At 40.9% G+C, this 12,946-nt stretch overlaps 1 protein-coding gene across 5 annotated transcripts in view; it reads left to right on the top strand.

Moving 5' to 3' along the window:
* Positions 1-12,946, top strand: part of LOC121960961 (disco-interacting protein 2 homolog C-like) — a 61,222-nt gene that overhangs the window by 38,542 nt on the left and 9,734 nt on the right. For all 5 annotated transcript variants that reach the window (XM_088071598.1, XM_088071597.1, XM_088071599.1 and 2 more), the window contains 12 exons: positions 456-592; positions 1,887-2,095; positions 3,641-3,755; positions 4,576-4,777; positions 4,866-4,966; positions 6,634-6,714; positions 7,087-7,210; positions 7,320-7,441; positions 7,553-7,664; positions 8,914-9,023; positions 10,077-10,207; positions 11,933-12,101. In XM_088071598.1, coding sequence (XP_087927724.1) covers positions 456-592; positions 1,887-2,095; positions 3,641-3,755; positions 4,576-4,777; positions 4,866-4,966; positions 6,634-6,714; positions 7,087-7,210; positions 7,320-7,441; positions 7,553-7,664; positions 8,914-9,023; positions 10,077-10,207; positions 11,933-12,101 — 1,613 coding nt within the window. The remainder of the gene's footprint in view (positions 1-455; positions 593-1,886; positions 2,096-3,640; positions 3,756-4,575; positions 4,778-4,865; positions 4,967-6,633; positions 6,715-7,086; positions 7,211-7,319; positions 7,442-7,552; positions 7,665-8,913; positions 9,024-10,076; positions 10,208-11,932; positions 12,102-12,946) is intronic.

Raw genomic sequence — 12,946 nt, 5'->3', positions numbered from 1 at the left:
TGTTCTTTTGCTTTTCTTTCCCTCAAAGTTGTAATTAAGTAGAGGTAAAGAGTAGCAGAAAATTTAAAGCCAACACATCTAAATTCTACTTTTTTCAGTACTCGAGTAAATATACTTTCCATCACTGAAGCTTTGTGTTATCTGAGAGTAAAATTCATCTTGATACCGTGTCGGTAAGAACATACTGGCACCAGCTCCTGTTGTTTAGATATTCTCTTTTTAGCCCAGTTCCCGCTGTAAGCTGCTTTTGGGTCGACAGAGATGCAAAGTCGACGTCACAGCGGAGAACAACCTACTTTAAGATATTTATTCCCATAAACAGGTGCTCTCTGCCTCTGCTGGGATCATCGTTTGTTTCCTCTGTGAAAAATAACTTTCAGAGATGGGAGTTTATTCACGGAAGCAGGAGAAATTTTAACCGTGTGTGTGTGTGTGTGTGTGTGTCGCCCCCTCAGGTCTGGTGTGTGTGGTGAAACCGGAGGGCGTCCCTCAGCTCTGTCAGACAGACGAGATCGGCGAGTTCTGCGTCTGCTCCATCGCCACCGGCACCTCCTACTACGGCCTCACCGGCATGACCAAGAACACCTTTGAGGTGAGGCGGCCTGCTGAGTGTGTGTGTGTGTGTGTGTGTGTGTGTGTGAACTCGAGCTTCAGATAACAATTATTTTTGAATCTGGTTTTATCTGATGATTATTTGGGGCGTAGCGATCCATAGATCCGTATCGATATATGGATTAAAGCAGCGACGCTCTCGTATCATCGATGCAAAGTGAAAACATCCGTCCATATCAGGCAAGACAGTTTTGTCTTTGATCCTTGACAGTAAATATTGAGTGTTGTTGATTTATAAACAGGAAGAAGGCAAATTAGGAAGAAACCACTCCAGAATTAACAAGAAATTAGTAAAAAGTAAAAGAAATTCACATGGAAATTTGCAAAAAAATAAAAATAAATAAAAATAAACTAAACAAACAAGGGAATGATGTGAAAATGTGCTAAAAAGTGTAATATTTCTGTAAAAGAATTTTAAATATGGAATCATGATCATTGTAAATATAGATTTTCCCATCTTTTCTTCTTTTTCTTTTCTCTGTTTTAGACTTTTTTTCCTTAATCTATGAAATTTTTTTTTTTTTTACAATTTGTTAAACATTTTTTACCAAATTGCTCATATTTTTGCATATTTAGTTTCTGTCTCGTCAACTAATCAATTATCCTGAAATTTCCTAAATTTAACACAAATCCTAAATTTATTTATCAATCATAAAGATCTATTTTTTTAGCTCAATTTGGCATGGTGTTACTGGAAACTTTCAGTTACACTGCATTAATTATTACTTATTTAAAGGAGAATGTTTGACTATATTTTCCATAATTTGGAATTTTTCAAAGAAGATGATAAGCTAAGCTTGTTTTGTTTTCACCCTCAAAAATACTGATAATTTACCTTTTTTTAATATAAATTTTGTTGTTGATTTTTTAAAATATTTTTTTCATATTAATAAACTGTGTTTTTCCTTTCACCTGTTAAAAAACGTAAAATCAGAGAGAAAAATGTGTGTTCTGCATGTACTTGGAGGTTAGAGACACATTTTCTTCGGCTTTGTGATATTTATATTTTAAAAAAAACTGTAATAAGTGTGTGATGTTTCTCTGCAGCACCTGCTCGGACAGAAAATCTGCGTTATTAGGTCCAGCTGCAGCAGCGTGACATTATCTGTGTAAAGTCCAAAGTTAAAAATATCCGTCATATCTGATTTTAGCTCCATCATGCAGCCGTCTTAGTGCTGGCTTGTTGCCATGGTGACCCTGCAGCTTAACCTCCTGTGTGTGTGTGTGTGTGTGTGTGTGTGTGTGTGTGTGTGTGTGTGTGTGTGTGTTTGCAGGTTTACCCGGTGAGCGCCAGCGGGGGTTTGGTCAGCGAGTACGCCTTCGTGCGGACCGGCCTGCTGGGCTTCATCGGCCCCGGCGGCCTCGTCTTCATCACGGGTAAGATGGACGGGCTCATCATGGTGAGCGGGCGGAGGCACAACGCCGATGACATCGTCGCCACGGCGCTGGCGGTGGAGCCGATGAAGTTCGTCTACAGGGGCAGGTGAGCAGGGACGCGCGGACCAGAACGCCCCGGGGAGCGTTTTTTAGAAGTCACAGCTAAAGTCAAACGAAGAGTTTTTAACAGAGAAGTTGAGACGCAGCCAGACGTCCGGCGCTGGCACATCCAACGCCACCGTGATGAACGAGCCCTCGCACATCATAAATCTAATAAAGTAGAGCAATCGTGGATGAATCCAGAAACAGTAATAGAGTGAAGTTTAATTGTGTCCACGGCCTCCGAGGAGGAAATTCATCTTTTAGCTGACAGCCTCTGGTGACGTTTCCCGGAGCTATTTAAGGCGCACAAAAAAACGATCCTTTTTACTCAAACACGAACAGATTAAAGGTTTTTATTACAATCCAGATTAAACTGATCTTTATTGACAGATGCTCAATCTGCAGTGAAACTGCAAAATATAAGATACATAAATAATTCCATTCATGCATGAGAAAATTAGATTAAAAAAGAAAAGAGACATAAATCATACGTATGTCCAGCACACACACACACACACACACACACACACACACACACACACACACACACACACACACACACACACACACTATTTTTAAAACATTATTCATCCTTTTTCTCTGATTTGTAGTTCTAAACATTGCAATTAATACAAGTTTTCAAGTTTCGGGTTTTATTATTATTATTATTACTATTACTATTATTATTATTTTTCTATTTTTTAATATTATTACATTTTATTTATTTTTTTGCAAAATAATCTATTAACCTTATAGATATAGCTGCAAAAAAAACAACACAAAATTGTGAGTAGGATTGTATTTGTTGCTGAAACTAAAATAAAAGAGAAAAATTTAAAATATGAAAATAAAAACTCAATCAAGAAAAATGTATAATATGAACAAATACGTGTGTAAAGATAAACGTAAATGCACTTATAGAAAAAATGGTTAATTCAAAAATATGAATGCATCATCTTTAACATAAAACACATTTAATTAAATAAAAAAACATTCATACATACACAATATACAGATGAAAATAAAAACGTAATTTAAATAAATAAATAGGATTTGTTACACGTTACAGGTTTGATTCCCAGATCAAATATTAGAGGGCCGTCAGTTCTGTCGTCTGTGTTCACTTTTCTCTGTTTACAGCTTCATGTTTGTGTCCTGCGTGTCTGCGCACACGAACCTCCGCTAACATCTGCTGCAGCTCGGATAAACGAAAACTGCGTGAGAGTTGGTGAACTCTTGAGTGATTCTGACTCATCACACCTGTTTTTTAATTATTTTTTAAATTTTTTTTGATCTCCTCTGGTGCCAGACACTTTAAACTTTATTTTGTGCTCTTTGTGTTTCCATGAACTGATGCTGACTCCAGCTGATGTCAGCTCGTTTCATTTCAAAAGAAATAAAAAACTAAAACTTTAGATCTGTGACAGACGATCAGACGAGTTTGATTCCGCTAAAAAATAAATGTTGCACTGAGACGCGGACGGACGAAACCACGTCAGGGTTTACGGCTGCGTTCGGCTGACGCCGCCGTCTGTCCTCGTCCCTGCAGGATAGCCGTGTTCTCCGTGACGGTGCTGAGGGACGAGAGGATCGTGGTGGTGGCCGAGCAGAGGCCCGACTCCACCGAGGAGGACAGCTTCCAGTGGATGAGCCGCGTGCTGCAGGTAGATCTGCCGCTCACCTGTCGCGTCTTCGTTAACGTGTCTTTTAAAAGCTGCACTTTTACCCAGATTTAGTTTTTGTGTCGTTTTTTTCCTGCAGGCTTCAAAACTTAATGCATGTGATGCAAACTCTCTCCTAACCAAAAGGTTTCCATAGTAACGATTTGGCATACCTAAAATAATTTTGGAAACTGATTATCTTTAAAAAGGAAAGTAAATTTAACTATTAATCTTAATTTATGTAAACTTTATATCTAATTGTTACGTTTACTCAGAATTTGTCTGTATTTACTACATTTTGTGGATTTATTGCAACTTAAAAATGACAGGTGACTGTCCCCCCTCTGACCGTCCTCCCTCCGACCGTCCCCCTCCGACCGTCCCCTCTGACCGTCCCCCCTCTGACCGTCCTCCCTCTGACCGTCCTCCCTCTGACCGTCCCCACTCCGACCGTCCTCACTCTGGCCGTCCTCCTCTGACCGTCCCCCTCTGACCGTCCCCCTCTGACCGTCTCCCTCACTTGACTGGCCCTCCCTCTGACCGTCCTCCCTCTGACCGTCCTCCCTCTGACCGTCCCCCCTCTGGCCGTCCTCCCTCTGACCGTCCTCCCTCTGGCCGTCCTCCCTCTGACCGTCCCCCCTCCGACCGTCCTCACTCCGACCGTCCTCACTCCGACCGTCCTCACTCTGGCCGTCCTCCCTCTGACCGTCCTCCCTCTGACCGTCCTCCCTCTGACCGTCCTCACTCTGGCCGTCCTCCCTCTGCCCGTCCCCCCTCTCACCGTCCCCCCTCTGACCGTCCTCCCTCTCTTCTTCTGTCTCAGGCCATCGACAGTATCCACGGGGTCGGCGTGTTCTGTTTGGCTCTCGTCCCGGCCAACACTCTGCCCAAAACTCCTCTGGGCGGCATCCACCTGTCGGAGATCAAGCAGCTGTACCTGGAGGGGGGGCTGCACCCCTGCAACGTCCTCATGTGCCCCCACACCTGCGTCACCAACCTGCCCAAACCGCGGCAGAAACAACCAGGTGGGAAACACGTGAACACGTACGGGTGTTTTCTGGTGAGTGTGTGAATGCTCCTGTGGCTCATCGCGTGTTGTCGCTGTGTGCGCAGAGATCGGACCCGCCTCTGTGATGGTCGGGAATCTGGTGTCAGGGAAGAGGATCGCTCAGGCCAGCGGCAGAGACCTGGGACAGACCGACGACAACGACCAGGTGAGACACACACACACACACACACACACACACACACACACACACACACACAAAAGCTGTGTTTTTTCAAACGTCGTTAAATATTCCTCGACAGAGAGCTTTTTATTCTGATTGCATGCGTATGTATTCAGATGCGACACAACTGGAGTCCAAAAATGAAAAAAAAAAAGTTTTTTGATCATAAACTCAATTTGCTGAAGTCTTTATTTTGAATATGAATGATTTTTTCCCCCAAGAGCATAAACATACAAACCCGCAAAAGAATAGTGCAGGAAACAGTAAATACAGTAAATAAATTTTACAGTAAAAACAGTAAATATTCACAGTAAATTCAGTAAATAAATGTACTGTATAAGCGTGTTTCATATAAAGATATTTTAAGGATAACTCTCCTCTGCACCTTGAGAGAAATTTGGGATGTCTCATTTGCATGAAACCTGCAGAAGGTGAAGGTCGTGAACTTTTTGATTAGTTCCTGATTGAGAAGTTGACATTTCAGAGAATCAATACCACTAACAGTCCTGACTTTATCAGGAGTTCTGATTGATTTGCAATCATGAGCAGCTGATAAACTTTCTCAACGAGCCAATTACCGTTGAAACAGAAAAACAGTTCAGTGGTTGTAAATGTATTCTTCAGAGGCAGTTTGACGCAGCGGCAGGTCGTTTGTTTTTACCTTCTTTGAAATGTCACTTTGTGTGATATTGATCAGGAGACTTTATGTCCTGATGGAAGACACAGACTCAGCTGCTGCAGGAAAAAGTCGTGCACCATCAGCAGCACTCTGCTGAATATGACGGATAAAACTAAAGATTTATTCACGCGTGCTCGGCGGTCGGCTGCATGAACACTTTTAACATTCGTGTCGCGTGTGCAGTTTTGCATGATGTGCTGATGTTGGTAGAAACTCTCACGTCATTATTTTATGGCCTCTGTGAACCGCTGTGATGCATCATTACTGATGCCTTTTGCAAATATTTAAACTTTTGAGAAGTGATTCCTTTCAAAAACATGGAAAAATAAGCAATTAGCAACTTGGCATGAAATGTCCTGCAAATTGCAAAGAAAGCGTTCTTTTAAAAAATGATTAGATGAGTTTGGAAAAATATCAAGAAAAACTTTCTGATTATATATTTAAAATAAGATTATAAAAGTTATTATCATTATTCATTTCTTTTTTCAAGTTAAATTTATTTGATCCATTTATAATTTATCATAACATTAATATTTTAAATCGGATCACTTTTACTGTAATTTCTTTTATTAAAGTTTAGGTTTATTATTAATAAATAATGTTAATTGTGCTTTTCTTTTGTTTTTTTTGTTTTTTTTGCTAATTTCAAATAATTTTCTTCAACTTTTTATTTATTTATTTATTAAATTTTGCAACAGATTACTTGTTCATTTTTGGGTCATTTCTTCTTAAGTTGCTTGTTGCCTACTTTCTGTGATTTTGTAAGAATTTAAGCCAATTTACTTGATCCTCAAAGGGTTAATTAATATGGGATTATTTTCAGCTTCAAGAGGAAATGTGTGGAATTATGTTTTGAGAAAAGATCTGTCCAAACACGCAGTTAACTCAAACATCTAAATGTAAAGAAAACGCGGCTCAGGGTGATGCGGTCTGAGGTGTTTCTGATTAATTAAGTTCTGGTTCTGTGTTTCAGTTCCTGTTCCTGTCAGAGGTTTTGCAGTGGAGAGCTCAGACCACACCGGACCACGTCCTCTACACCCTGCTCAGCTCCCGGGTAACAACACACACCTCTTTTTGTTTTTCTTAAAGCATCTTTATGTTCATTATTCTAATCATTAGAAATGTAATTTTCACAACCTTTTTGTCTTTTTTTTCCCCCGACGTTTTTCCGAGCTTTAGAAAAGAATAATTGTCTAAATCTACTCATTTCTTTCAATATGTGGACTTTACCTTTTACCCCATGATTTTGAAAATAATAATAGCAATAAAAATAACAATAACAATAATAATAATAATAATCACACCAATAAACTCGGGATTCAAAGGTTAAAATATTTGTGGGAAGCTTTTTAAAGCAGCACAGGGAAAGTGATGCCGCTCCAGATCTGAAAGGGTTAAAAATCCGTCTTTCTCTCCCGTCCTGCAGGGGGCGGTGTCCAGCTCCCTCACCTGCCTGCAGCTCCATAAGAGGGCGGAGCGAGTGGCGGCTCTGCTGATGGAGAGAGCCGGTCTGCAGGAGGGAGACCACGTCGCTCTCGTGTATCCTCCAGGTCAGAGACGATGCACAGGATTTTATTTTATTTTCGTTTTTGTAGATTTGCAACATAAAAAACTGAATATTTGTGTGTGTGTGTGTGTGTGTGTGTGTGTGTTCTGCAGGTATTGACCTGATTGCAGCGTTTTACGGTTGCCTGTACGCCGGCTGCGTTCCCATCACGGTGCGGCCGCCGCACCCTCAGAACATCTCCACCACCCTGCCCACTGTCAAGATGATCGTGGAGGTCAGGGGCCGTAAAATAACACGAAATGATGCTTTTTGTTTTGGGAGTTTCAGTTACTTTTAAATGATCACGTGGCCGTAACCTAACGATCCTCCTCGTCTGTCTCTGCAGGTCAGTCACTCGGCCTGCGTGATGACCACGGCGGTCATCTGCAAGCTGCTGCGCTCCAAAGAGGCAACGGCCACCGTGGACATCAGGAACTGGCCGCCCGTCCTCGACACGGGTACCCCTGCTTTTCCTCTTTTACTTTAATGTGAAGACGTATATTTATTATTATTGTTATTATTATTACAGTGTTGTTATGCTTGTCATGAAAGATGGCGAGCTGTGATTGGTCGTGATCCAAAGTTTATTTTATCATGTCTCTCTGGTGGATCACAGCACGAGTTTATGACTCCTAATCTGACGCCGTGACTGTTGTTACAGACACAAGTACCGTAAAGGCTTTAAATGTTCCCTGAGGAAAGCAACTTTGAGCAAATATTTAAAAATATTTTGAAACCTGTGTCGTTTATGTCAACGTCTTGTAGCCAGCAGCCGTCTTCCTCCCCACATTTACTTTGTTATAGTAAGAATACACGAATTATATCAAAGTTAAGTGTCTCATTAAGTATCTACGTAAATCTGAGTGAAAATAAATGTCCCCAAATATTAGAAAACCGAGTAGAAAGCAGCTCATTTTGAGGATAAAAACATTCTCCAGACTGTGTGGGCGTGGCTGATCATGTTTTGATTGACACCGGATGACAGAGGCATGTTAAATTAGTGCAATATAGTTTAGTTTTGGAATTATGGATCGGGGATAAGCACGCCCAAATCAACGCAGCTTCAGGAGACAAAGCAAAAATAACAATATTTCATACGAGGACTGAGGCTAATGTCTGATCGTTTCTGATGCTTTTTATCATGCCTGTGAGACCCTAAATCACATATTCAGAAGGTTTTTTGGCGATTTGGGTTCCCAGAGGCTTTAAGTTTCTGCCACCTGTTGTTGCAGGAAACATTTGACAGCACAGAAAACAAAGAGAACAGCGACTCAGTCAAAACACACCAGCAGCACAAAACACACTCCACAGCGCCTGCGTGTAAGGAGAAAACACGATGCAGTTCAGTCACCTTTGCCTCCTGGATCTTAAGATAAAGGTTTCTGTAACTCTGAAATGTGTAAACGTGTGACAGGGTTTACTCGGTCAGCGAGAGAATAAAAATGTGAACTTTTTACTTTTTGCACATCTTAAATATTCATTATTTCCATTTTATGAGGCTAAAACCGTCTGGTTTGAACGACTTTTGAAGAGTTTAGTTTTCGTGTCCAAGTATCAGCCAAACATTTTAAAGCTCCTTCACTGCTGAGCAGCCGCTGCTGCAGCTCTGAGGGTTCGGCTGGAGGTCAGCGTCAGCGAAATGAAGCGACTCAACAGACTGTCCTCTTGACTGTAATACAAAATGTGTGTGTGTGTGTGTGTGTGCAGATGACCTGCCAAAGAAGAAGCCTCCAGCTCTCTATAAGCCCACCAACCCTGACGGCCTCGCCTATCTGGACTTCAGCGTGTCGACGACCGGCATGCTGGCCGGAGTTCAGGTCAGCTCGGAGTTAATCCTCAGCACTCGTCACAGCCCGGACAGACTTCGCTCCTTATTTCGTTTATTTATGACGTTCTCCTTCCAGTCAACACACACAACAGTACATACAAGAAACACGACGAAGAGGCATTTTTGGCTCATTTTGTGTTTTTCCGAAGGGATAAATACACTGAGATCCTCAAAGACGGGAGAGTGACCGCTAATAGCACCATGATTTGTGCAGAATTAGGACCACCAATCTAATCTAGCACCCTAATCACAAAAGAATTATATACCGGCGTTAACACGCCCACAAAGTTTGGCAGCTGATCTCAGTTTTCCCTTCTTTTACGTTTGATTGAATGAGCAGATCTTTTCCAGAGTTTCAGGCTTTTCTCCATATTTCAGAACACAGATTGGGTCATAATGAAAACTACAGCAACATTTTTCAGAAAGCGTCAGTTTTGTTTGGCTGTGTGTTGCACCGACGCTACACAGTGTTTCCACGGATCCTTAAAAAGTCATTGAATTCATTAATCTAAAAGTAAGGCCTTAATTTGTATTAAAATGTCTGAGATCATTTTTTCAGAAGTTTTTAAAATGTTTGGGACGTGGAAAGTCTGATTTTCTGCATTAATTGGTAACATATGTCCCTATACAGCTCTAATATCTTTTTTGAAATTTTTAGGGTTGACCACATATTTGCATTAACTTGAGGCAGATCAGAAATCAGAACAGTGGAACCAACAAAAATCATGTTTTAAGTCGTCCATAACGCCCGTTTGTCGTTTTTTTATGTTTGTTTCGTTTTGTTATTTCGCTTATCGTAAAACTGGTCTTAATTCTTTTTCAGAAAGGCATTAAATAAGTTTAAAAAAAGTCTTGAATCTTATATGCCGTTCCCTCCCAGTTTCACCAGAGCAGATACAACTTTTTAAGTTTTAGTTCTGATACACAAACTGAAAAAGTGTGACATTATGATATTAACTGTCCATCTTTCCACCCTGTTTCCTGTTTGTCTGTGTGTGTGTTGTTGTGTCTCTCTTTCCCCCGTCTCTCTCTGTCTCTCCAGATGTCCCATAATGCCGTTGGAGCCTTCTGTCGGTCGGTGAAGCTGCAGTGCGAGCTGTACCCGTCCAGAGAAGTTGCCATCTGTCTGGATCCGTACTGCGGCCTCGGCTTCGTCCTCTGGTGTCTCTGCAGGTCTGTGTCTCCTTCTGCATACGTCTTTTAAGTGGCTATTATCATGTGTTTTTTAAAAGTGCATCAAAAACAGGAGACAATACACATCGGGATAAAGTTACAGAGGAAGATCAGCTGAAAGCTGCTCAAAGCGTTTATTTAGAGGGGTGAGTTTGCACAAATTGTAAGCAAATATACATAAACATAGAAATTATCGATAAATTTACAAATGCAGCATTGATATAATTTGAGGTTTCGAGATTGCAATAAGTAATTTCGCCTGCTCATTTTCATTTCTCAGCGAGGTTTTAAGAGAAAAAGCTGTAAAAAGCCGAAATACACTCGACCTGCTCGTCAGCAAACAGCAGACAGACACAGTTAGAAACTCGCTGGTGAACATAGTGAAGACTTTAGCAGCTAAAAAGACAAATATTTCCTTCAGGAGGTGGTGGAGACCAAAAACAGAGGTAAAAGAGAGAGAATATTTAGTAAGTGTTTAGATATTTGGTTGGATGAGAAACTTTCTTACCAGGTTCTGAGGGTTCGTGCTGAGAAAAAGCGCTCTCCTTCTTTACTGTATAATAAATCTAAAAAAATCTAGTCCCTTTGAAAAAGTGTCAAAAGTAGATGTATCTGAGAAATGCTGCATTTGAATGAGTGTTTGACGATTGTATTTCCTGTTTGTTTGTTTTTTTTATTTCTGTTTAAACTGTAACTGATGTGCCGTCTCAGTCAGCACTTCCTCACAAAAAGGGACTTCCTGGTGAAATAAACGGCCAAAAAAAGCAGAATTTTGGACTTACATTCGTCAGGTGGACACAGAGACTCCTAATGAATCAGTGTGTTTCTCTGTAACTGCTGGATAAGATAAGATAAGATAAGATAAGATAAGATAAGATAAGATAAGATAAGATAAGATAAGATAAGATAAGATAAGATAAGATAAGATAAGATAAGATAAGATAAGATAAGATAAGATAAGATAAGATAAGATAAGATAAGATAAGATAAGATAAGATAAGATAAGATAAGATAAGATAAGATACATAAGTTCAACATATCAATTTAAAAGGTGATAATGTGAATTGTGCTTCACATCTTATTTCCGTTGCCCCCTAGTGGACAAAAAATATGGTTTATAGAGGCCGAGAAAAACTGACTTTTTGCTCCTAATCTGAACAAAAAGTCCACTGGATCCTACATTTCCCATAATGCATCTCCCTGCGTGATTTAAACTCAGCACCTCCGATTTGAATGTCAACTTTCTATTCTCCAAGCCCAGGCGTCCACATACTTTTGACAGTATAATGTTCTTTGTAGTCACTGCCAGTTACGTGTCGTTACAGTTCGCCGCAGGGCTTTTTTGTGATAACACAAACTTTGCTTCATGTTGTGATTGATGTCAGAAAGTTGTCCTTCAGTTACATTTCATCAGAGAGGCTCTCTGCTTCCAGATCTCAGCTCTGCTTAGTTTCAAATCCTCAGCTCATAAATTGCGATCTTGGCGAGAGCAGATCGTTTTATAAACAAAGCAGACCGCAAATCACCCTCGCTATGAGTATTTCTCCCCTTCAGTGACTTTAAAGCAACAATAACTCACATTCGCACCTGATTGTTGTAATAAATGACAATCTGGAAAATCCATCTCCATCCCAACAAGGCCGCCTGGTTATATAACGGATAAATTGTTACTATTTATTGCCTGTAGCCGTTTAAGAAGAGAGTGTGTGTCTGTGTTTTGTGCAGTGTGTATTCGGGTCATCAGTCCATCCTGATTCCCCCGGTGGAGCTGGAGTCCAACCCGGCGCTGTGGCTGCTGGCCGTCAGCCAGCTGAGGGTGCGAGACACCTTCTGCTCCTACAGCGTCATGGAGCTCTGCACCAAAGGACTCGGCCTGCAGACCGAGGCGCTCAAGGTGAGCGACACACCGGCACACGGCACACGTGTGACCCTAGTCAAGCCATTTAAACAAATGAATCTGATTATTATATAACTATCACGCTCTGTGATTCATTAATCGAAATTAATCGCATACATGGATTTTTGCTGTGAAAGCATTAAAAAAAATTAAATTCATATTTATAAACACAAATTCCACTTATTTATGACGTCGTGCAGAGCCTGAACACCTTCCTGTAAATATTTCTGAATAAAAAGTCAACAACTGATGGGATTCTGTCAACAGAGACGTTATCAGAGGGCTTTTATTTTTATTTATTTTTTAATATATATATTTTACAGATAGTTCAGTTTCCCTTGCTGTTCAGGTTTTTTTTTTCCCTGAGATGAAATTTTATCATGTGCACAAATACCAACTCGATAAGATATTTCATGAGGAGACTTGTCGGTGCAATAAAAATAAATAAATAAAGAGGGCTTTTATTTTGAAAAGGAAGCAGGAAACTTGGAGTGAAACAGACTTCTTTGTATTTCCTCATCTGTGTGACAGAGAGACTTTTAAACTGCAGTTAAAGGAGGTCAAGAGTCAGTACAATCATTAAAACACCGTTTTCACTGTTGATTTCTGCAGAAACGTGAAACGTGCAGCGCTGCTCACACACGGCTGACAGCGCAGCTCTGACCTCGTCGTCACTTTTCCCAAAATCCATCAGTGCAGTTGAACTCAACGGTCGTTCTGTGGCTGAATATGAGCAGTCAGACCCCCCCAACACCTCTGAGTCTGTCTCACCGTGTCCACTCCTCTCCAGCGGACGTCTGTCCTCTAATAAACTGAGTGTCTGATTGACTGTCTGCAGAGCC

Source organism: Plectropomus leopardus, chromosome 21, assembly GCF_026936395.1.
Source record: "Plectropomus leopardus strain MGB_pleo_1.0 chromosome 21, ASM2693639v1, whole genome shotgun sequence".
NCBI lineage: Eukaryota > Metazoa > Chordata > Actinopteri > Perciformes > Serranidae > Plectropomus > Plectropomus leopardus.
Note: the sequence above shows the minus strand (reverse complement) of the source record. Positions and strands in the feature narration are given on the sequence as shown.